The sequence below is a fragment of the Pelodiscus sinensis genome, chromosome 2, assembly GCF_052426305.1.
Source record: "Pelodiscus sinensis isolate ZL-2025 chromosome 2, ASM5242630v1, whole genome shotgun sequence".
NCBI classification, from domain to species: Eukaryota; Metazoa; Chordata; order Testudines; family Trionychidae; genus Pelodiscus; species Pelodiscus sinensis.
In genome coordinates this window covers 114,765,492-114,789,210 of record NC_143053.1, presented here as the reverse complement: position 1 = coordinate 114,789,210, position 23,719 = coordinate 114,765,492, and the positions used below count along the sequence as shown (strand labels likewise).

Here is a 23,719-nt window from a genome sequence, read left to right as displayed (position 1 = left end):
TTCCTTCTCTTCCCACCTCCCAACAATACTCTGAATTATGGGGGCATGTAAATCAGACAGCTTCTTCTCTGGGTCATGGAGGCTGCCCTTTCTCCCATTGCCCCAATTATACTCAAAATATTGGTTTTAAAATGTCTCTTCACAAGCATGAGGCTAGATACTTGCTTTTCAAAATGAAAGCTTGTGGTTTCTTCACATGCTGGTGGGAGCTAAGGCTATACACCATGATCAAGCATGAGCCAGTGGTTAATACCTACAGATAACTTCTCATGTAGGTAACACTTAGGAGGGCATCAATTATTTTTATTGTAAATCTTAAGTCCTAAGTTTAATGCAAATATATGTTTGGCAATTCAGGATGCAGTCAATTTTATAACAGATAGCTTCCACAATACCTGTAACTCCTTTTTAGATAAGGAATTACTTGCCAAGGGGAGGGGGGGCTAGATTTGCTAGGCCCCTGGGTAAGATGGCAGGGTGCTCAGTGCTCCCGGAAAGGGTGGGGCTGAGGCAGCCAGCCCTGAGCACTGCCCAGAGTGCATTGGAGCACTCTCCTCTCCCCCCACCCCGCAGCTCCTGAATCACTGAGCCCTGGGGCAACTGCTTTTTTTTTGCCCTCTCACCACCAGCAGTCCCAGTACAATGTCTTCAATTAAAGTAGATATTGATTATTTAGAATAGCTTGTAGTTGTGGGGGGGAAGGGAGGGAAAAGAGGAATCTCACAATTTGCATTTAAACATGGATCAGGACAATCAAACTTTGTACATTTAAATTTGGTGAAGAGGTGCATTTTAAATGCTGCATTGCTGTGTGTACTTAATACACAATGATAAGTTCTTAAACAAAAGGGATCAAGATAGAAAGCAGCAGTTCTGGATTTCAAACCATATTTCCTCGAAAGGCCAGAATTTCCCTCTCTCCTCCCCCTCACTGCATTCACATGACAAACCACCATTTCAAAATTCCAGCTTTACTACCATCTCTTCTATGGTGTATTTGTGCTCTCTGATTTCTCAACAGTATTATACAGACTGTCAGAATATTTCTTCTTTTTGTGCAGAGCTTCAGTGAAAACTAAGATGACAGTGGGAAGCTTTCCAGGGAAAAAATAACTTTGAAGTATTTCAGTTAAAACCTGAGATACATAAATTAGAAATTACACCACAGCAGCACATGCATGTTTGTAGTGTGGGTGCCTTATGCTCCCATTTTCTATGGGTATTCTCTGGCTGGATGAAATCTCCCAAGATACATTGTTCACTCTTTTGATGCTGTACTTACTGTACTCACCAAGAGTCCCTGAATACTGTATATCATGGAAGGTAATGCATGTCTATGTTAGGGGGCAATGTCACTCTAAAGGTACACAACTCCAGCTAGATGAATAGTATGGCTGGGGTTGATGTACCTTAGGTCAAACAGCACAGGCTCTCCACTGCGGCAAGGTGGGTGTCAACGGGAAAAACTCTCCTGTTGATTCCCCTTACGATTATTGTTCCAGTGGAGTATGAGTGTGAGATCAATCCCCCAAGGGTTGAAAGTGAACCACTGAGCGCCACAGTGGCAATCTCCTAGTAAGTGTAGACTTACCTACAGTTCCAACTAGAGAGCCCAGCCCCAAGAGTGGAAGTATAAGGGTACTGTGATGCCCTTTTTTAATCAAAATATTTTCTAAGCAAAGCTGATACTTCATGACAAATTGTTACAACCCAATTTTTCACCAGTAGTTGACAGGTTTAGTCAGAGCTAATAGCATACTGTTACCGGTGTAGGCCATCTGTTACAACACTCAAACAGGTAACTTTAATTACACTGAAATATTTTCTATTTATTTCCTAACAAAGGATTGGATAATTGCACCAAAGGGCTATGCAGCCAACTACTGTGATGGAGAATGCTCTTTCCCTCTCAATGCACACATGAATGCCACCAATCATGCCATTGTACAAACTCTGGTGAGTATATAGAAAGACTTTTGTGCTAAACTGCAAGTGAAGTTGGAGATCAGATCATTGGTACAATAAATTGTTTTCTTTTTTGAAACAGGTTCATCTTATGAATCCCGAATATGTTCCTAAACCCTGTTGTGCACCTACCAAACTAAATGCCATATCCGTTCTTTACTTTGATGATAACTCTAATGTCATTTTGAAAAAATATAGGAATATGGTAGTAAGAGCATGTGGGTGTCACTGACACGTTCTTCACACAGATCTTCTGTGCAGTTCTATCATGAACTTCTAGATTATACCTACCTGACCTTGGAAAAAGTCAACAAATGCTCTTGAGATGAAGCAGATTTTCAAAATGCAACGTGTACTCCTAATGAAAGGAAGCAGTAGGGTATTTCTTCCATGTGACTCACTTTGTAATGGTAACAGGTGCTGGGTTTAAGACTGATCTACAGCATGGTGGCCATTCTGACAGATCTGCAAAAACATGATCTCTAAGGCTTACAAGAAAGAAATCTGTCCCTACAAATGTTGTTAGCTTCAACCATTTCCCTCGGTGGTCTTAAAATCACTTAAGAGCAACAGAAACATTACCCAGGAGCTTGAACTTATCAGTCTGCATTTCAGTTTTACCAAACCGGTCTCTCCTAAATGTAAGTTTTGAAAAAATGTCTCATGTATTAAGCTCCATCCAAGACAAATAGCAAAGCTGTAACAATACAATATAGAAATTTTGCTGTTAATACCTGGGCATCATACCTTTGATGTTGGACAAACCCAATTTCCAAAAAAAGGCTTGAAAGTGCCTTAAAGGATCATTGCTACATCAGTATAAGTAGCTTCTTCCAGCAGCCCAGCTGATAAAGAGCATCTTCAGTTGTGCCAAAGTAAGCCTTTGCATTGTCCAACACAAATGCTGAATCATAGACTTGATTAGATATGTGACTGCACCATGTATTAGTTACAGAAGGACAAAGCCACTCCCTGCCTGTTTAAGTAATATTCCATCAACGCAGTAAACTTATAAATTTGTTCTTATGAAGCTTCCCACCATGTTTAGATTCTATAACTCCTGCAAGATGCATCAACTAAGTCTGTTCTGTTTTATTCCAAAACATTCTTTGCTCTACATCTGTAAGCTAATACATAAATTCAGAAGGAGCTCCTGAGCTGGAGAGTGGGCATGTTGGTGAAGATGCAGTTCCTGTAAACTACTGGCCAAAAAGAAATCGCATTAAAGAAGTTGGTTTAAACAATATATTCACATTTTAGCCATAGCTTCTAATAGACTAGTTTTATTCCCAAAGTTGTTAACAATGATTTTGTTTCTGATCAATGTTAAACTTGTATTAAATGCACTTACCTCTAACTCTTGCCTTTAAAAAGGCTTATTGTAAATACAAGCTATAATTTATTGCATTTGTCATTCATTGTTCTGTAACATTTATAGCAAGAATAGGCTTTTTTTTAAAAAAAATTTATTTAGAAAGTTTGTGTAAACAATTGTACTACTTTGATTTTATACAAGAAACTCATGAGGCAAAGCTTGGGCTACTCATGAGATTGTGCTTCAAGTTTTAAAAATTTTTAATAAAGGCTTTCTTTAAGGCAGAAGTGTATATATATTTTATCTAATACATCTGCCATGCAATACTTAGCCCTCATGGTAGACTTTCCATGCTTACACTTTTTTTTTTAGTTTGAACAGAATGCGTGGTGCTTGCTAGATGGAATAAAGTGAAGTAGAAGGAGTAAGTTACTGATAACTTTCACTATTACAGACAGACATAAAGCAGCACAAAGTGCTGCCTGTAGACACATGTAATTCCCAGAGATGTCACTGAAAGTTGATGCGTGAGTGAGGCCAGAATTTAGCCCCTTAGCTTTCTTTGGCATTAATGTACTAGAAGACCTCACACAATCAAATCATCCAAGGCAACAAAAGTTTATGTTCTTCCATTCAAAGGTAGCAACAGGAATATTGTGGAAGAGTTCAAGAGGAAATGCAGTGCTATTTTAGGAATGCTGCTTCTCATTTAAAGAAAATGAGAAACAAACTGCATTTTTTTACTAATAAGCAGCAGGAGCAGATTAACTCTACTATTACTCTGCTTGTTAAGGGAGATGAGAGGTTCTAGCAAATGGGGAAAGAAAAAAATACAGAAAGTAATTTGCAATTAGTTGTCTCTAAATATGTTAATGATTTTCCCAAGAGAGATTTACCCCTTTACATGCTAACAAACACACTCTCCTCTAGCACCAAAGAGAAATATTCTGCTTGAACAGTGATACAATCCCCATGTCTGCTATGGCATCAGTAATATTCAGGCACATATTTAAAAGTACCATTATTTTCATTATAGCTAAAGCCTCCCATAATAAGAGAAATATTAACAGGAATCAAGCAGATAATAGTGTCCTGGCTGGTATCATCCATCGGGGGGGTGTTTGTGTGTGTGTGGGTGTCTTTTTCAACCTCATTTCTTGACTAGCTGCTATATTAAGACAGCTTCAGTTGAAAAGGGAACATTGATTAGTACAGCTGTGGCTTGCACCTTTTTAGTAATGGTGTACGATTTGGTAGCAAGCCTTTACCCAAATTCAACCTAAAGACAAAAATAGTCTATCCTTTCCCTTATTTTCCTCATCTATTTTAAGCTAAAAGTAAACTATTTCTATCAACATGGGGAAGGTAGAAATTTAGTAATACTGATGCTGAAAATACTCAATTTGCACAGTAACTAGTTGTTAGCAATTTTCCTTGACAAATAATGAAAAAAAATCAGTACAGGATGGCTTTAAAACATACACAAAGATACCAGCAGTCAGTACATTCAGTTCCCCCACCCCACAAAAACAAACCAAAAAACCCCAAACCCCACACCCTCGGTAACATTAACTTGATTTAACTTCCCCTGTTACTGTGTAAGAACAGTCAGGGCAGAAGTATCCATGTGTGCTTCACAATTCATCCCTTGCCTGACGCAAAACAAACTTATGCAGTGTTTCAAGATCTCTGGCTCCACTGTGTTCACTGACTTTCTTCCCTGCTCGGAAAAGCAATAGCGTTGGATAACCGTGCACCTTTTGGGAAGGGAGAGTGGGAAGAAAAACAAACATGTGACTTCTGGAGTCTACAAGTATCTTTATGCCCCCAGCAGCCTCACACAATAAGCTTAGCAGTGCTTAACTTTAGACCCCCTGATGTCAAGTGGAATCAACAGCCCTGAGGTAGATAGGCTGCCTGTAGATTTCAGGAAAGAGATGGATACCTAAGAAAGAGGATTCAGCACACTAAGGGTGTGGCTACACTGAACCGTAGGTCAAAATAAGATATGCAATTTGAGCTACGCAAATTGCGTATCTTATTTCAAAATTTGGCTCTGTCTACACAGCACTTACTTTGAAATAAATTGCTATTCTGGAACATCCCTTACTCCTCATGGAATAAGGTTTACAGAGACCTTGGAATAGTGAGGCCGTTATTTCAAAATATAACAGGCATGCTCAAAAGACACGGAATAGCTATTTCGGAATACCTCTGGTATCCCGAAATAGCGCTGCAGTGCAGACATAGCCTAAGGAATTCAAATCCCTGCTCTGCTACCTCTCTCTCTCTCTCTCAGGTGAGTGCCCTAAGCAGTGCAGGGGGCATGCCTGTTGCAGCTGTTCCACTTTGTATATAGCATTTTACATATTCACTAGCTCAGGGAGTTCCCTACTTACTAAGTAATAGTCACTTTTGCCTCCCCCACACTGCAAGGCAGTAACAACATTGCAGCAATAGGATCACTAAACTGTCACCTGGCTAAGTAATGGAGATTTCAACCTTGGCACAAGTTTAAGATTATCACATTAATTTTAAACCATCCACACTTACAGAAAATCTGCTGCAGACATCCTGTTCGATGGTGCAATCTACTTTTGCTATTTTGACATCTGTCAAACCTGGAAATTGTTTTTTGGAGAGGTTTTCCCAAGTTGGAGCCAAGTTCTTGCAGTGACCACACCTAGAAACAAACAGACATGTTCAGCAGACATCTTCCAGTGTATGCAGAAGCCGCTTTATCATTCATAAAATGTGCCAAAATGATAAGTAAATGGACAAGGTGTATTACTTGTATATTTGAAAAAAGCCTGTTGATTTGAAGTCTAAAAAAGTTTCTGGATTTTATCTAGTCTCTTCTGGTACAGTATTGTGTACATTCACATCTCTTACTCACCAGAAGTTTGTGAAACCAAACATGAAAAAATCACAGAATATATTTAAATAAAGTTGCTTGTTTAAACACCAATTACTACACTGTTTAAAAGGTATACTGTTAGTTTTAAATAAGCTAGTGGGCACGGACAGAACAGTAATTAGCTGCACAATGTCACTTCTTCTCCCACAAAAGTTAACCCAAGACACTGATAAGTCACTTCAAGGGGTGTGTCTGCTTTTAAGTCATATTACACAAAATTTATGACATAAATGAGACTTCTGTTTTCCTAGCAAGATTTTGTCTCATCCCCTTTTAATAATATAGCCTCCTAGCACTATAAAATTGAATTTCCTATAGTAATACCAATGAAAAAATGCATAATATTTCTCAAACCCTGAACTCTGCAACATTTTCCATCTTAAATGTAACCTTTCTGAAAAATAAAAACAATCACACATTAGTTTTGTCTTGTTTGCAAAATACATTTTTATCATCCTCAAGTTACTATTTGCTTCCTTTGTTGTTTTGCCACTACCATGGTACATATTGGTTAAATCTAGAAATAAGTAGTTTGCTACTGATTTTTTGCTCTCTACAGCGAAACACAACATACTGGCTAGATTCTGATCTGCATTACACAGTTGTACACATTTCAGCTGTGTCTACATTGGCATCCCTTTCCGGAAAAGGGATGCTAATGAGACACTTCGGAATTGCAAATCCGCTGGGGATTTAAATATCCCCCGCAGCATTTGCATTTACATGGCTGCCGCTTTTTTCCGGGTCGGGGTTTTTGCCAGAGAAAAGCGCCAGTGTAGACGCAATTCTCGGGAAAATAAGCTCTTTTCATGAAGATCCCTTATTCCTACTTTCAATTTGTGGGCCACTGGATATATGTTTTATAAAAAAAGAATATGAAGACTTTTTAAAAAAAAATTAACCACTACCAGATTTTTATAGTATTTTGTTCACATTTTGAACTTTAATTCTACAGTGCCTTCAAGAAACAAATCCCTAAAATAAGCATTTTAGAATGTAAAGATTATATGCAGTGCTCATGTTGTTTTACCTAAGTTGCACCTTACATTGGTGGTTAAAGAAGTCCATGAGAATCTTAAGGCTTGATTCAGGCATTGACAGAGATGATGACAAGTCTCTGCCATTCAGAAAACAAGTATATATTTGAACTATTCTGTTCATATACACAGTGTTAAAAGCATTACTGACCACGCACAAAAACAATTAAGATAGTTTCATACTTACTGTGTAACTTAATGTTAATATTTACCTAAAATAAACTAAAGGGCAAAAGTAGATCTAAACCTAACAGCATTTACTTAGCCAAACACAAATACATCTACTTGGAAAGGAAAAAGATCATTTGTACACAAAGAACTACAATTGTATACAGAGGCATGATTTTTTTGAGCTAAGAATAGAATACAAATTACATGAATGTAGCAAACACGTTCCTAAACTACAACTTTGTAATAACTACTGCCAGAGAGAATAGATTGGTTAACAGGTTGGTTCTTTGTATATCAGTGCCCTTTTTAGAATCCAGTAAGAAAAGGGGGAGAAGGGAAGAAGACACTTAAAGAGCAGTTCTACTCTGAAAAGTAAGTTAAAACAGATTTTTGGGATTCTACTGATATTTCAGTTCTCAGAAAACTAATTCCCAACCGTGCAAACTACAACTAGGTTCTAAATTTTCAAGCCAAATTATTTTCTCCCTGTAATTTATAGATTGTGTAGGCAAAATCTGGTCATGTGCAACCTCCTCCCCAAATGGTACTATATAAACAGTGAATAATTCCACTTATGAGTCATATCAAATAGAATTCACCTCCTTTCCTCCTAGCTGCACTGAGTCTACAGTGATGAGTAAAAAGAGCAGTTAATTTTTTACACCAATCAGCAAGTTAGTTTACCAAACCCAAAGCATGCTAAGAACCACCACTGTATAAAAACTACTGTTCTGCCCTGTGAGCTTACAGTCTGGTTTCAGGTGAGATAAAAGAAATTACCAACAGAATGAGCAGAGAAGGCAGCACTGTTTTTCAGTATACAAATATATATCTTTAATACCAAATACACGTAAGACGCTGATCTTTTGAGTAAGAAAAAGCCATGACAAGTCTTCCAGCAGTTCTACTCCGACTTTACAATTTAATATACTATGTTTCTCTTCTTTCCCCAGTGTGTCTCATGTATAACAGGGTACATGAGTTGCCCTCTAACAAAAGTATCCTATCACATTCAGCATGCATCAGAGTCACTAGATTATCTACATCATGACATGGGCTCATAGTTAGTGCTGAAACAGCAGTAAGAGGGAATAGTGCCATGTGTAAGGGGGTAATCACTTACCCAGCTAGGTACAAATTAAAAATTCCATGGTATTTTTTGTAAACAGTAAGAAGAGCATCCCCTCATCTCAAAATAAACCAGAGTAAAATCTGAGATTGCTGAGCACATTAAACCATTGGTTGCCTTTGCCTAGTACTGCTGCACTTCACATGGCTAGCTAGTGCTCTGAAATACTAGCACTTCAATACAACAAGTATATCAGTTTTATATTCCTGTTTGATGCATCTTGAGTGTTAATAGGAGGATGCATGAGAAAATGTGAATGACATGTCTTCTGTACACAATAACATTCAGCTTTTTCCATCTTTTCCAGCACAGCCAGTGAGGTGGAATTTGCTAACACAGTGGTTCCCAACTGCTGGTCTGCAGATCAGTGCCAGGCTGAGCGCCGCTGGCTGTCAGGCCACAGCGGCTCTAGGGACCGGGGCTGTGGTACACCGCCCAGTGCCTCCCTTCCTGCCACGGTGAGAGCTGTGTCCTGCCCCACTTCCCAGCCAACCAGTGCCGGGCAGGAGCAGGGGCTCCTCCTGGACGTGGAAGAGCAGTTCGCTGCGTGGTGGGAGGGCTGTGCAGAGCCCAGCATGGCATCCTTAGAGAAGCCGTGACCTGGGCAGTGTTCAGCTGGCAGCTGGGAGGCAAGCGCAGAGCTAGGTGAGAGGGCGGGTGGGGAGGGGGGACAGTTCAGGCACTAGGGGCTCCAGGGACGGGGCTAGTGCTGGGGGGTAGTGGAGGGCTCTAGGGGTTAGGGATGGCACTTGGGGGTTCAGGGGGTTGGAGTATACCACAGCTCAGCCCCCAGAGCTGCTGCGAGCAGCTGGCTTCAGCTACAGAAGCCACCCGCCACATGGCGAATGCCAGAGCTGAAGCCAACTGTTGGTGGCAGCTTGAAGGCCAGGGCTTTTGGTGGACCAGAAACAATTTATTTGCATATTCACTGTTTGCATATTGAATATGCAAATGAAATGTTGCCAGTCTACCAAAATTTTGTGACAGGGTTTGCTGGTCCACGGTATAAAAAAGGTTGGGAGCCCCTGTGCTAACAGATTGGAGTAGAAAGGAGAGAGAGCTGCCTAAGACTTAATCTAGATATAACTGAAGTTTACAGGTTTGTGGAAGAAAGCAAAGAAATTTTAACACCTCCTGGAAGTGGATATGTTTGCTACACAGGTTTGCAACACTGGAATCTACCAGCCGTGCTGGGCATTTCAGTAACAAGCAGAAACTAAATACAAATTAATCATTTGTAACTTTTACCATTGCATGCACACTTTACATTCATTATCCATGTTAAGGATGTTAAGGACTAGTCAACTATCCAATAAGCACTTGCTTATTGGATAGTTGACTCAACTACTTGCTTCCCCCCCACACTGCCTCTATCAGATAGAGGCAACAAAGGGGACAGAAAGGGGGTACTTCAAAGCAGCAGTGCTGCACAGCGTTTCAAAGTGTTTCAAAACAGCGTTTCAAAGCGGTAGTGCCATGTGGAGCCCGGGTCAGCTGGAGACTCCCCAGCTGATCCAGGCTCCATGTGGTACTGCCACTTTGAAATGCTGAGCAGAGCCCACAATCAGCTGGGGAGTCCCTAGCTGACCCTGGCTCTGCACAGCATATCAAAGCAGCAGCGCTGAATGGAACCCAGCGTCAGTCCCACACTAACCCCAGACTCCATGAGGGTGCTTCCGCTTTGAAATAAACAAGAGCCCCCTCTGATGACTCTTGTGCATTTCAAAGCTGGTACGCCAGGTGCAGCCCAGAGCCAGCGGGAAGTCACATTGACTCCAGGCTCCATGCGGGCGCTTCTGCTTTGAAATGCACAAGAGCCCCCAGGCTGATTTCAGATGAAGTTTTTAACTTCAGAAATCCTAAATAGTTTGGGCTCTGCTCTGATGCAGAGACCACCTCACTCATGTTATTCCAAGACAGGTGAGATCACCAGAAGTACAAAAGCAACAGCCAGTTTAAACCAAGTCAAGGTATCCTTAGGTGGTGAGGCTCCAAAGGAAAAGTCACTTCCCTCCTTTCCCCTCATCTCTGCCAGACATTCGATTTGATTCTGAATATGGAGCAAATGTGGTTTTGCTAGACTTTCTCTGGGGCCGAGTAGGTTGTTGGAATAGATAGGAAAACGTTGCTGCCCCTCTGCTTATTTACAAGTATTTAATGAGTCAAGCTTTGTACATGAGTTAAGATTTAATGCATTTTATATATCTAAATAAAATTACATAGGAGCATAAAAAACCCACATCAAATAATGAATAAAAAGCTAAATATCAATAGTTCAGGACAATTTATACAAAAACTACTTACCATGGAGCATAGAATTTAATAAACGTAACCCCATTAGCAACGGTTTGGTCAAAGTCTTTTTCAGAGAGAGACAAGACTGTAGACTGCCAAGAGAAAGACAAATCAAAATTGTATAAGAAGTTGATCCTTTGAACTTCTGAAATATGGTACAGAGAAACTCACAAAACTGTTGCTGTTAATACAATGGCATCTATTCAATAAGATAACCGGTGTATGCCACTGCTATTTGCCAAATGATGTCTTTCCCTTATATGCAAAAGACATTAAAATATTTTAAGGCCAATTTTGCTGATATTTGGAAAAATATGTAATATTGTATCTGATAGGCTAAGTGTCTAGCAGCTAACAAACCTTCACAAGTTCATGGCATGTAACTTCCTATGGAATCATTGAGCTTGTAATTACAGTGAGCCCTCGCTACTTCGCGGTTCGACCATCGCGGATTCACGACTTCGCGGACTTTTTCATTACATTATGTATATACGTGAATCCGCGATGGTCGAACCGCGAAGTAGCGAGGGCTCGCTGTATACATGTTAAATATGGTGTCCCTACTTCGCGGATTTTCAACTATCGCGGTCGGGTTTGGAACCTATCTACCGCGATAAACGAGGGTTCACTGTAGTCTGAAGGGTAAAAAACCAGTAAAGTGTGTATTAAATGAGCTATTTTAAAAAGCTCTCCTATTATGTTATTTTATATAATGTACACAGACTTGTCACCTTAGACAAACATTTGCAAGTCAAGTGTAAAATGCAAAAAACAAAACCGGCATCAAAAATGGAATGTGCAAAGACTTCAGGAAGTGGTAGTTGAAGAATGGGAGGAGAGTGGTTTTAAAAAGGACAACATTTTGCTTATGTATGGTTTAGTTTGAATTTATAAAAAACTTAGTTTAGTCTACCAAATAAGGGCTAAGCTTCTGTTCTAAAAACTGTGCGGGGGAGAAGGCTGTCTTCAGATAATAAGTCAGTGATGAATGACCAAATCCATTTTCTATAAAACCTCAGGTTACAACTACGAATAAATAAAAGAGGGAACTGACAACATTATTTCCTACCCCCAATAAAAATGATCTTTTATTTTAAGAGAACAATAATCAAAGAGGAAGACACCGATAACTTTAATTAAAAATATATTATAATTCTAATCCACACCATACTCCACATAACCACTCTTCACAAACCAAATATGTTGTACAAATTAAACTTACGGTGTACCTCTGGATGTTACCAAACTCTCAGTAATTATATTTGCATTATCAAAGAAGAAAAAAAGCAGAAGTGCATTTTTTTTCTAAAGATAAAAACCTAAAGTGATGAAGTATGGCAACGTAGACTACTGCAGGTTGAATCTCTGTAATCCAGGGCTCTCTGGACCAGCAACATCTATTGTCGGACAGGACCATGGATGTTCCAGGGCCAGAGAAGCCTGGTGGAGAGCTAGCACCAGTGAACCTTGCAGGTTGGCAGGGCAGTGGGATCTTGATGCACAGTAGTGGGGCTTCCCAGCAACGTAGTGCAAGCCTCACATGCGGTAATGGGGCTACCCAGGAGGGCAGCAGGAGCCTGGAACTCAGAAACAGTGGGACTGCTGGGTACTGCAGCTGGAGCCCAGTGTGCACAGGGGTAGTGGAGACTACCCGGAAGGGCAGTGGGGGCCAGTGAAAGGGGGGTAAGCTGGTTGGGAGGCCAGCAGTGAGGCCAGGGCTAGAGGAGGGGTGCAAGAAATGACCTCCCCAGTCCAACAAAATCCATCATCTGGGATCAGTCAGGTCCCAAGGGTGCCAAAACAAGGAATTTGTACTGAATTTTTATTATCATGTGTTTTGTATGGCTGTATATGCTGTTGCATAGCTTCCTGTAGCTCGAACATACAATTAATGCAGTCATTCCAAATGCAAAACTTTTACTGCCAAAATATCACATTCATATTTCCCTCTACAATTCTTGCTTTCTCTTCCTCTTTGGGAAAATTTTCTCCTTCCATCCTTCCTTTCCCTATAAATATAGTATGTATGTTTTTCAGAGGCTCCCCTGTTCCTGCTGTCTCTCTTCTATTTCAGATCAGAATCCTGTTTGTGACAGTCATCTCCACAACGACCAAATATGATGTCACAAGGATTCTGACTATGTGAAAGACAGCTGAAGTGCAATTCAGTAGACAAAAAAATTATTTTTTTAATCTATTGATAGATACGTATGCTGCTATTTAAACAATTTACTGAGAGTATGACAGCATATGGGAAGACTTTATTTAAAAATGTCCAATGCATCAGGTTAACAAAAGCACCACAAATGATTAAGATATGTTCAACAACTGCTGAACTATAATGTCTAATATTAATTTTAATAAATTTTGCATTCAAAACTTTAAGGAAGGGTTACAAAGTCATTGCTTGTAGGTTACTAAGCTATCATTTTAGCCATCACTAAAGGATGGCAGCAGAATTGCTGGAGTTGCTTTTGATATTTTACAGCATAGTACCTACCACTTACCTCATCATGAATGGGTTCTGCAGGCTTTTGTAGAACTTCTGGTGGTTTATCAGCCTCTGGGGCTTTCTTGGCATTTTGTAGCTGAGAATCTACATATTCCTTTAATGAATCCAAATCCCTCTTTCCTTTATACTGGTCAGCCTACAATTAATCAAAACTTTTGTGAAAAGTTTTCTGAAGTTTTGGATTTGATCTAAAGATAAACATAGTACATATCTATAACAGAGCACGCAATATACATATTAATAATAAAATGCATTATGATCAGTAAAACATATCGGACTAAGTTTACACCAATGATTCAGAATTTGCCATGGAATATTTTCCTTGAATTTTAGAAACTGCACTTTCATTTAAAAAGAAATATTCACGATTTTAAAAAGTGTCTGGCTCAAGTAAAACCTGGAATTAACAACACTCAACATCTTTGTCCCTCATTTCTAAAAGAATTTAGCTCATGTTTCCAGGTCTCAAATCACTAAGATTATCTTCAGTATGTAAACAGACTGTAAGAAAAAATACAGCAATCGTATTTAGTCTCTCTCTGTGCTTTAGTTTGATCTATTGCCACTATGTTCTGTTGGTTAAGTCTAGTACTACCTTCGACAAAGCTTCAGTTTTGGAATCTCAGACTCCAATAAGTTCCAGAAGTCTTTACGGTCAATTTCAGCTTCCTCAAATATGAGTTATGAGATGTACCTCTTAGATTTGGAATTTCTTTTCAAGGTACTGTATACAACTTTCCTACACCTTATAAAAGAGTGAGACAGGCATGCCTCTTTAGTCATCTTCTGTGCCATTGAAAGACATATTGCAGACCTCTTATCTTTGCAATTCATTTCATTCATCACCAACCACATATTTGTGGCCTCTTCCCCCCCCCCCCCACCTCCCCACCCTAAATCAGGAAGATCAAAGATCACATGACAAGTCTGTACCTGCTCATTCTTATCCATTTCAGCAGGGAAGAGCTCTGCCCATTCTTTCTCCTCCACCACCTTCGAGGGCCTTACCTACCTCTTTCCAGTACTGATGACATGATAGCAAATTCAATTATGAGGAGGAAGATGACAACAACAATGGAGACAAATGCTCAACTGGCTGAAATAGTTCCCCCCATATTAAGCAGTATTATGACCTCCCCACTGAACAGCTATAAACTTTTCCAGGAGCTGCTGGGTCAAATGGTTGGAAGTTTTATTTCTGGGTGGCATATCTGTCCAAAGAACTATCTTTCTGATTCTGAGGGGAGTCCAGATGAGGCATAGCATGATGTTGAAAAAGGCCAACTAGACCTTGCTAGAGATGTGTAGTTCACCAGGGCAGTGGCTAAAAAGGAAATTAATCTTTACCAAGCTTAACAGCAATTTTTTTTTCTTCTTAGCTTCTGGTTTTGGAAGGAGCTGAAAGGCCCAAGGGAACAGGAGCAACTTTATTTTCACCAATGGATAAGTTGTTCAAAAAATAGACCCTTCTTGTTAAGAAATCCTACTCTGAAGGGACCATTGCTCTTCGTAGTATCTATTAAGGTGTGACAGTCCTGACAAGGTACACTATTATTAGCAACCATCAATAGTCTCTCTTGGGACAACAACAACATAAAGCATCTTGGAAATTATATGGAGGCTCAGAATGTTCCTTGTGTTTAAGAGCCTTTACTGTGTTGGGCTATGTCTACACTACCCCGATGTATTAGAAAAAGGTATGCAAATTGCATACCTGTGCCCCACAATTTGCATACCTTTTTCTGACAGTTTTTTCAGAAGAGGCTTTTCCAAAATTTGACCCGTCTACGCTGGGCCAAATTTCAGAAAAGCCTCCTCTTTCGGAAGAGCCCTTCTTCCTCATGGGAGGAAGAAGCTAGAGCTTCCAAAAGAGTGAGTCTGCTCTTCCACAAAAAAAAAAAAAAAAACCAGAAGAACAGACGCATTCCCTGGATACTGCAGAGTTTTTCCAGGTAAACCCCGTAGTGTAGACATAGCATTGGTCTCCGCAGCTATGGCCATAGAGAAAGTAGTCAGCTTAAATCATCATTTCCAGCTTAGTCCTGCCTCCAGAAGGTCAGAGCAGAAGTGAAGATTCTCTCATAGGCTTTGATGCCACAATTCACATTCGTACCCCACACTTTTTACTTTAGTTGGTTGTTGGCTAATTTGCACTGCAACACAGAACTTCTACTTTTCTTCCTAATACCAGCTAGTTAGGGAAAAAAGATAAACCAATTTGACACTGGAAGTAATAAAGTTATTTAGATATGATGATACCCTTCACAAAGTTACCTAGGATGTTCAGTCCTTTGTGAAAATCTAGGAATGAATTAATAGAAAGACTTAAGAAATTAGTTATTCTTTGTTTTTAGACTTGTTGCAATCAAGTTGATGGCTTCCTGAACAAGGAGTTTAGAACTCATTCCACCATCTCTAAAGCAGATTAATTTAACAGACCACCTAAGCATGACTTAATTTGTAAAGTCACTTTCAGCTCTATTCATATGCAAGACTATTTTCACTAATTTAAATCTTACTCCAGTGCTTGAAAGTAGTTGGATTCAACCTCCTGAGGTCTCTTCCAACCCTATGTTTCTAGTTCTGTGACACTTTTGTTTAATTAGCCCTCCTTTAGAGAGTTACTTCAGCTCAATCTTCCAAATGTGAAGATGGGCAGATGCAATTCTCTTAGGAGAAGAATATTACTGACAGTAAAACTGATCTGATGCTGTTCAAATATATTGGCTCTACAGATCTGCACTCCTCACTTCCCAAGTCTCTTCAGAGTCCTAGCAATTCTTTAAAATTAGGGCAACTGAAGCCACAGGGTTCTTATAACCTCATTCCAAATGTTCAGAAGTGCAAACTGAACAGTCACTGCTCTGAGCTGATGATTCCAGGGCAGTTAAATACCCATGAATGTGAATCTGGATAGGCAACATCAGAGGGTGTGGAATTCCATCTTTTACCTTTGTATTTTGTTTATTTAATAAAAATCTGCCCACAGTTCTCTCACAAGTTAGTATGTTTTTCAATATCTATCCCTGGTTTATGAACAATTTATTATTTTTGGTTGTTTGCAGATCAGTTAGGGTTACTATATTTGAACTTAAAAAAAAAAAAAAAGACACTCCTGAAAGGGAGTGTATCTGTATCTACCAACTCACGTTGTATTAATGTTTTTAATATATATAACGTTGTATGCTACATTAATACAATGTGAGTTGGTAGATACTGACACACACACACACACACACACACACACACACACACACACACACACAGCGAGAGCTACTGATACAGTTACCCCCCCTCTCAGGAGTGTCCTCTTTTTTGAAAGTTCAAACATGGTAACCCTAAAATCAGGATGCAGAACTATGTTAGAAGTTTCATTTATGGCATTAAGGAAGTCATCACCACCCTATCCATAGCATCCATCTTCACATATCTTACAAAAAGGCTTTCTAATAAGCCAACTTCTCCCCATAAGAGGATTCTACAAGCCTGCATATCTTCACAGAAGAAAAAAAGGCTTGACCTTGTTACTGTATTTACACCCTCACCTTTTCACCATTCCTAAACCAGAGAAGGGTGGGATATCCACGAACTTGGTTTTCAGAGCAGACTTCAGAATGCTGTGTACAGTCGACCTAAAGATTAAAATAGCTATAATCATTCATTCCTATGTAATAAAATCCATGCTGTTCCAAACACAGCATCATACCCTTTATATTGAATATCTCACAATATGTATCTACAGAGAAATGCAAGATTTGTCAGAAGCTAATTGGACTAATTTATAAGTCTTGTCTTGAAAGCCGTTTAAGTGTGTTACAAATCTCTCTCAGGGAAGGTAGAGACAGAAGCAGAAAAGAACAGGCACCATGCTTTATTATGCTACTTAAAACAAGCATCCAGTATTTTCAGAGTGAAAAAAATTACAACCAGGGGCACTCAATACTCAGATGTTAGGAGTTTGAAATCTAAATTTTCATTACAAGCATTTACTGGCTCTGCCTTTTTTATTTTTTTAAACTCACACAAGAGTACTCTGAAATCAAAACATCTAGTAACCGGACTTCCACACAACGGACATTACAAATGGTAGAATTTTGCCACTAACCAGTTTGTAAGGCCAGAGAAATCCCAGTTAGATGTCACGTTTAACTGTTTAACAGATTAAACAGGGGCTGCTCTGGGCATGCTGGCTGGAGACAGGGGCTGCAACGCCCCTGCCTGTGGTGGGTTCTGCAAGGCTGGAGCAGCCCCCTGCTGCTCCAGTTTACCATTCACATCCCTTCTAAATACTGCTGTGTAGACATTTGGACTTGGGATGTAGACCCAGTTCTGGGATCCCCCCCACTCACAGGCTCCAGTCCAAGCCCAAACATCTACATAGCAATTTTTTTAGCTTAGGCAGAAGCCTGAGCCGTCTGCTCTGGTACAGCATTTTTTAAAATTCCCGTGTAGACATATGAATTGGATTTGTAAATCAGGATAAGCAAATAAATAATCTACACGTCAAACGCAAGGCTTCAGCATCTGCTTGAGACAGCACTTACATTTTTAAAGTTAACATTAGGAACTCTTTAGTTTCCTCACTTCAGTGATGTGTGGCAAACTGATTATACAGAGTCCAAACACAAAGTAACAGGTGCTACTGACATTTTTCACGAGGATTACATGATAGTCATGTTTCCCACACTCTTGAGAATCACAGCGTGACAAAACAAGGTTCAAATACAGGTTGAACCTCTGCAGTCCAGGACTTTCTGGTCTGGCAGCATCTGTGATCCAGCAGGACCACGGATGTTGCTGGACCAGAGAGCTCTGGGCGAGAGAGGAACCAGGAGCCTGGTGCCAGGGCTGGCAGCAGAGCTAGCCCACAGGCGGGGAGCCAGCAGCATGGAGTCTGGTTGTCAGGGCCAACAGCGCAGCCTGGCCAGGGGCACAGAGGCCACCTGGAAGCCAGGGCCAGACCCAGCAGTGCAGCCTGGCAGGGGATGTGGAGCCCAGCTGCTGCGCCAAGAAGGCCGGGAGCCAGGAGCCCAGTGGTCCGGCCAGGAGCAATACCTGCCAGCAGAGGAGCCAGGTGTGGATGTAGAGCCCAGAGGGAAGCCCAGCTGGGTCTGCTGAAGGACTCTGGAAGAGCCTGGAATCCATCAGCAGAGGGGCCAGAATGGACCTTCAATGGTCTGACAAAATCCCTTGTTCAGGATGTGTAATGTCCCAAGCAGAGATGTTAAAATGCGGTTCGCTGACTAGTCATGTAGTCGACAGGCACTTCTGCATCCCTCCTTTGAAACATACAAGAGCCCTGCTGGGGCACTTGTACATTTCAAAAGAAGAATGTGGAACTTCGTGTACAGCCAGAGGCCTGCGGGAAGTCCCGCTGACTCTGGGCTGCGCGCAGGTGCCTGATTTGAAATGTACAAGAGTCCCCAGCAGGGGCTCTTGTGCACTTCAAAGCCATAGAGCCCGGGGTCAGCTAGGGACTTCTCAGCTAATCCTGGTTCAACCCAGTATCAGCTGGGGACTCCCAATGCAGCATTTTAAAGGGGCAGCGCTGCACAGCTGAACCAGAGATCAGCTGTGCAGCAGCTGCTCCTTTGAAACGGCAGCTGTAGAGCCTGGGGTTAGCTGGGGAGTCAGCTGGGACCCCCGGGTTCTGGGGAAATGTTGCTCGGAACCTGGGGTTAGCTGAGGAGTCCACAGCTGACCCTGGGCTCCACGGCCCTTCAGTGTTTTAAAGGGGCAGCGCCGCTCCACAGCTGAGCTGCGGATTAGCTCTGCAGTGGCGGCTATCCCTTTGAAACACTGCCTTGGGGTTTTAAAGTGGCAGCGCCACACAGCTGATCCTTGGCTTAGCTGTGCAGCACTGCCACTTTGAAGTACCCCTTCCCCCCCTTTGCTGCCTCTATCTTATAGAGGCAGGGGAGGGGAAGGGAGAAACCGTCTAGTCAACAGACTATCTGATAAGCAAATGTTTATCAGATAGTTGACTAGTCTTTAACATCTCTAGTCCCAAGGGTAACAGACCATGTAGTTTCATGAAGCAAAATGCAGGACAATGTAGCACTTTAAAGACTAACAAGATGGTTTATTAGATGATGAGCTTTTGTGGGCCAGACCCACTTCCTCAGATCAAATAATTATTTGATCTGAGGAAGTGGGTCTGGCCCACGAAAGCTCATCATCTAATAAACCATCTTGTTAGTCTTTAAAGTGCTACATTGTCCTGCATTTTGCTTCAGCTACCCCAGACTAACACGGCTACATCTCTATCACTATTCTACATGTAGTTTCATGATATACTGTTAAACAAACCTGGGCAGGCATTGAGACAAGACTTATTGCTTTTATTAGAAAAAAATAATTCTAAAATATACAAGATAGAACTCTGGCTAAACCAGGACTTTTGAGAACAATGGATTCATAACTACCCAGGTAAAAAAATAAAGATTGGGTAGTACCAAATAGCTCTCTCAAGCATTCCAGATGTACAAAAGGTAATCACTATGTGCAGCATTTAATATAGATTTATCAAAGGACAAAAATCCTCTGGTACTTTGTTTTGAGCAATCTCAGTTGTGTTGCTAGATTGTAACACATTTAAATTCCTTAAAAAAACCTCACTCTGATCCTCTCTATAAGAGAAGTATACTCTTACAGACAAGAAATTTCCAAGAGTTTTTCACATAGGAAGTGAGTTATCACTAGTGACAACCACAAATGCTAATAAAATAGAGAAAGGACTGCAGCTTTTGTCACTAACAGTTTTACTTACAAGTTAATGGCAGCAGTCTTTAGACACCAAATTAATACCTTTGAAGGTTTAAAAGTTTTAAAAAGTTAGCCTCTATTGGTTAGCACCAGCAGATAACATTGAGGGACGTTAATCACCAGCATGACTTCGGCATGGGTCAGCAGATAAAGTAACTGCAGTTGCCAGACCACCTGCATACCTCTGCATAGAAGTCACTTCAGGAACAAATAATAAGCTCCCATGGTAAAAAAACACCAGAGAATCTGGTTATCATCCCTAAGAAAAATAGTAAAGCATGAAAAGATTTCAGTTTTTAAGACCAAAGTCTCCCAGAAGCCTATAGTAAACTTTTTCTGGGGGTGGGGGGAAGGGGAGGAGGGAAGAGAAGGATCTGAATACATGACAATCAACCCATCATTAATGTCTGTATTGGGTCTAAAATGTGCACAGCTATCGAGCCATAAACAATGTTTTAGAAGAGGAAGAATAATTTTTACTACTGATAATAAATCTTGAAATCTATGAAGCAAGGGCAGTGTAACACAAAAATCAAAACTGAAAATATTTCTCTCAACATCTACTATATTTGCCCTTTCTGTTTTTTCATTCCTCTGAAACACAGCAACTAGGGAACATACCAGTTTCTGGTATGCCCTTATATAAAATGAATTGGTCTTGTCAGTTCAGAGTTGGCCATCTCATCAGAATAAATAAACTACATGGACCCATGTACAATATAAGAGAAATAGCAAGCTCAAAATTAAAATGAGATTTGTAAAGGTGAAATGATTTATTAAGTGACATCCAAAATAGAGTAAATAAAGTATGGCTTACAGGCTATAGGATGAGAAACATGCTACTTGACTAATACAGTCATCCAAAGGAGGTATATTTTCAGTTGTAAAAGAGCTTTTAACCTACCTTGCCAATTTTGACAGTTTCAGAATATTCGAGACTTGAAGCCAGGTGTTCCCAGACTGGAGCCAAAGCTTTACAGTGGCCACACCAAGGGGCAAAGAATTTGATAAAGTGATCACCTTTAAAAGAAAAAAAGGGGGGGGGAGTGGTGTCTCAATTCACATGTATCTGAAACAGTGGCCATCATAAAAAACTAGCTGGCTCCTACTGAGCACCAGCTCCCTACTGCTCCTCACCCCCTTGCTGCTGCCTCTGATACTGATAGCAAGGAGCTGGTGTGTGTAACTATTAGGATTAACTGATGAGCCAAAGAGTACTGGTTAATCATGTAAACAAGAACATGCTAACATTCGTAGTAAACAACCAGAAGATAAGAGGAATATCTAGGGTTATAAGTAAAAACAGACATGGATTTGTCAAGAACAAATTATTTAGGCATTTAGGAGTCTAAATCCCATTGGCTGTTGCTGACATTTAGACTCCTAAGTGCCAAGAACCCCTCTGAAAATATTTAGGCTCCAAAATCAGTTAGGCATTGTTACAGCAAGGCAATATCTAAATAACTTTAAAAATCGGTGCCTAAGTGCTTTAGGCTATGTCTACACTAGCACTCACTATGGCATAACATGTCGCTCAGATGTGTGAAAAAGCAACCCCACCTGAACAACTCAAGCTACACCAACCTAAGCATTAATGCTGTCTACAATATCTCAGTGGGTGAGCTTCTCCCACTGATACTGCTACTCTGCTCATGGGGCTGGAATAGTAAAGCCAATGAGAGAGAGCTCTCCCTTCAGCTTGGAGAGGTTACATTAAAGAGCTTACAGTGGCATCACTGTCTTCCTGCTCTGAACTCTCTAGTGTAGCTGTAGCAGTCGAGTCAGTAGCATGAAGCACTAACACCACAAAGGCAACTCACATTAACACAAAATAGGAACTAAATACAAAGAAAAGAATGTCAAATGTTTTAATGCAAGGACATGGACAAAGTATAGACAAAGAAGAAATAAAAGTATGGAAACCTCTTATCATGAAGTCTCTGTCACTGCTTCCCCCATCCTTTACCCACTCCCAAAGTAGGCTACTGCTAACAGAACAACTTTACTCTAAATGGAGATTCATTGTAGGCAGGTTCTATTGTAATTCCATTCTAGTTTAAATGTTTGAATGAAAAAGCTCTAGGCTTGTACCAATAAATCTTTTTTCATGAATCTTGCTGAAAAAAGATTGATGAAAAAAGACTTATTGGTACAATTTTCTATCTGGGATTGTTTCCTTTTTCATATTTGTATGCAATTAGTAGACTCACTATTACTTTATAGTCTAGTTTCATAACCAGGAACCATATAAACAAAGACTTACAAAATACTCAGTCCTGTGCTTTTTTGATCTCCAATGAACCTTTAAGATGGCCAGGTGCAGCAAACCTGCCTTCCACCTATAAAAACTGTTTGCCCCATGTAAATATCCCCAACTATCCCCGATCTGTCTCTTGTTGTCCATCAGCCACGAATAACTTGAGATTTCACACCACTGAGTTCTCCCCACAAAATGAACAAGTGCAATCTCCAATGTACTTTAATGTTTTAAAAATGGATGAGAAATCACATACTAAAACCAATGTAATTACTGTGAGGTATTTTTCCAATAAGATTTGAAATATATTGACTTGTACTTTTGGTCCAGACAATATAAGGCTATGTCTAGACTACATTCTATTTTCAAAAGAGGATATGAAAATTCCGCAGGAATTTGCGTATCTTCTTCCAATTTCACTTTCAAAAGTAAAAGTAGTCTGGACGCGGTTTTTTTTGAGGGGAGGGGTATCCTTTTTAAAAAAAATGCTCTTCCTTAAAAAATGAGGTTTATGCTTTTTTTTCAAAAAAGAGGGTTTTTTTTCCCAAAAAACAGCATCCAGACTACTTTCAAAATGAGATCGGAAGAAGATATGAAAATTCCTGCGCAATTTGTATATCCTCTTTCGAAAACAGCACATAGTTTAGACGTACCCTAAGAGTTTAATTAGTATGTAGTTTGTAAACTATAATATTACTTTATTAAGTTGACATTTCTCATTTAGAACAGGTAGATAATGCAATGATGATGTAGATGAGGGATTTTCAAACTTGGGTCATGGGCCCATCCGGTTAAGTTGCTGAAGACTGAGAGAGACTAGGAACTACTTGGCTAGGAAAGGGAACACTGATATGAGATGAGGGCACGATGCAAGGTGATAAGTGGGCTTGCTGAAACATGATACTGGGACAAAAGCCAGGGATGAGACAGAGACAGACTGGATGAGCAGTCCATGAAGGGAGACTGGGACTTAGAGCTAATTGGAGTGGGGAGGAGAGGACCAAGGAGAAAGAGACTACGCAAAAAGGGAGGGAGGCATGATTACTTAAGCAAAAAGACTGAACTTAGGTACAGGGAGAAGAGGCATGGAGACCTTACAACAAACATAGAGGAGGGAGGCGAGGGGCAAAGACTCATTAGGAAGACTGAGACTGGAATGCGAAGCAGAGACTATGTACAACAGAAGCCTCAGACACAGCCAGATTAGAGGAGATGGGGCAGAACAGGCAAAGTTTGCCAGAACTGGGCAAAACTGGAGAACTGTGCCCACTAGAGAACTCTTTGCCCCAGAGCCAGGAACTGAACCCAAGATTCCTGAGTCTCAACATTCCTCTGCAGTGAGCCAATACCTGTGAA

At 40.4% G+C, this 23,719-nt stretch overlaps 2 protein-coding genes across 2 annotated transcripts in view; one reads left to right on the top strand and one right to left on the bottom strand.

Annotated features, from left to right (window-relative positions):
- Positions 1-5,037, top strand: part of BMP6 (bone morphogenetic protein 6) — a 137,823-nt gene extending 132,786 nt beyond the window's left edge. Inside the window, exons 6-7 of the mRNA XM_075921280.2 lie at positions 1,846-1,956; positions 2,048-5,037. Coding sequence (XP_075777395.1) covers positions 1,846-1,956; positions 2,048-2,197 — 261 coding nt within the window. The 3' untranslated portion in view covers positions 2,198-5,037. The remainder of the gene's footprint in view (positions 1-1,845; positions 1,957-2,047) is intronic.
- The window catches only part of TXNDC5 (thioredoxin domain containing 5), a 40,527-nt gene continuing 20,040 nt past the window's right edge, over positions 3,233-23,719 (bottom strand). Inside the window, exons 5-10 of the mRNA XM_006138785.5 lie at positions 21,011-21,126; positions 16,887-16,973; positions 13,337-13,477; positions 10,839-10,921; positions 5,834-5,963; positions 3,233-5,037 (exon numbers count right to left, since the gene is read on the bottom strand). Coding sequence (XP_006138847.2) covers positions 4,915-5,037; positions 5,834-5,963; positions 10,839-10,921; positions 13,337-13,477; positions 16,887-16,973; positions 21,011-21,126 — 680 coding nt within the window. The 3' untranslated portion in view covers positions 3,233-4,914. The remainder of the gene's footprint in view (positions 5,038-5,833; positions 5,964-10,838; positions 10,922-13,336; positions 13,478-16,886; positions 16,974-21,010; positions 21,127-23,719) is intronic.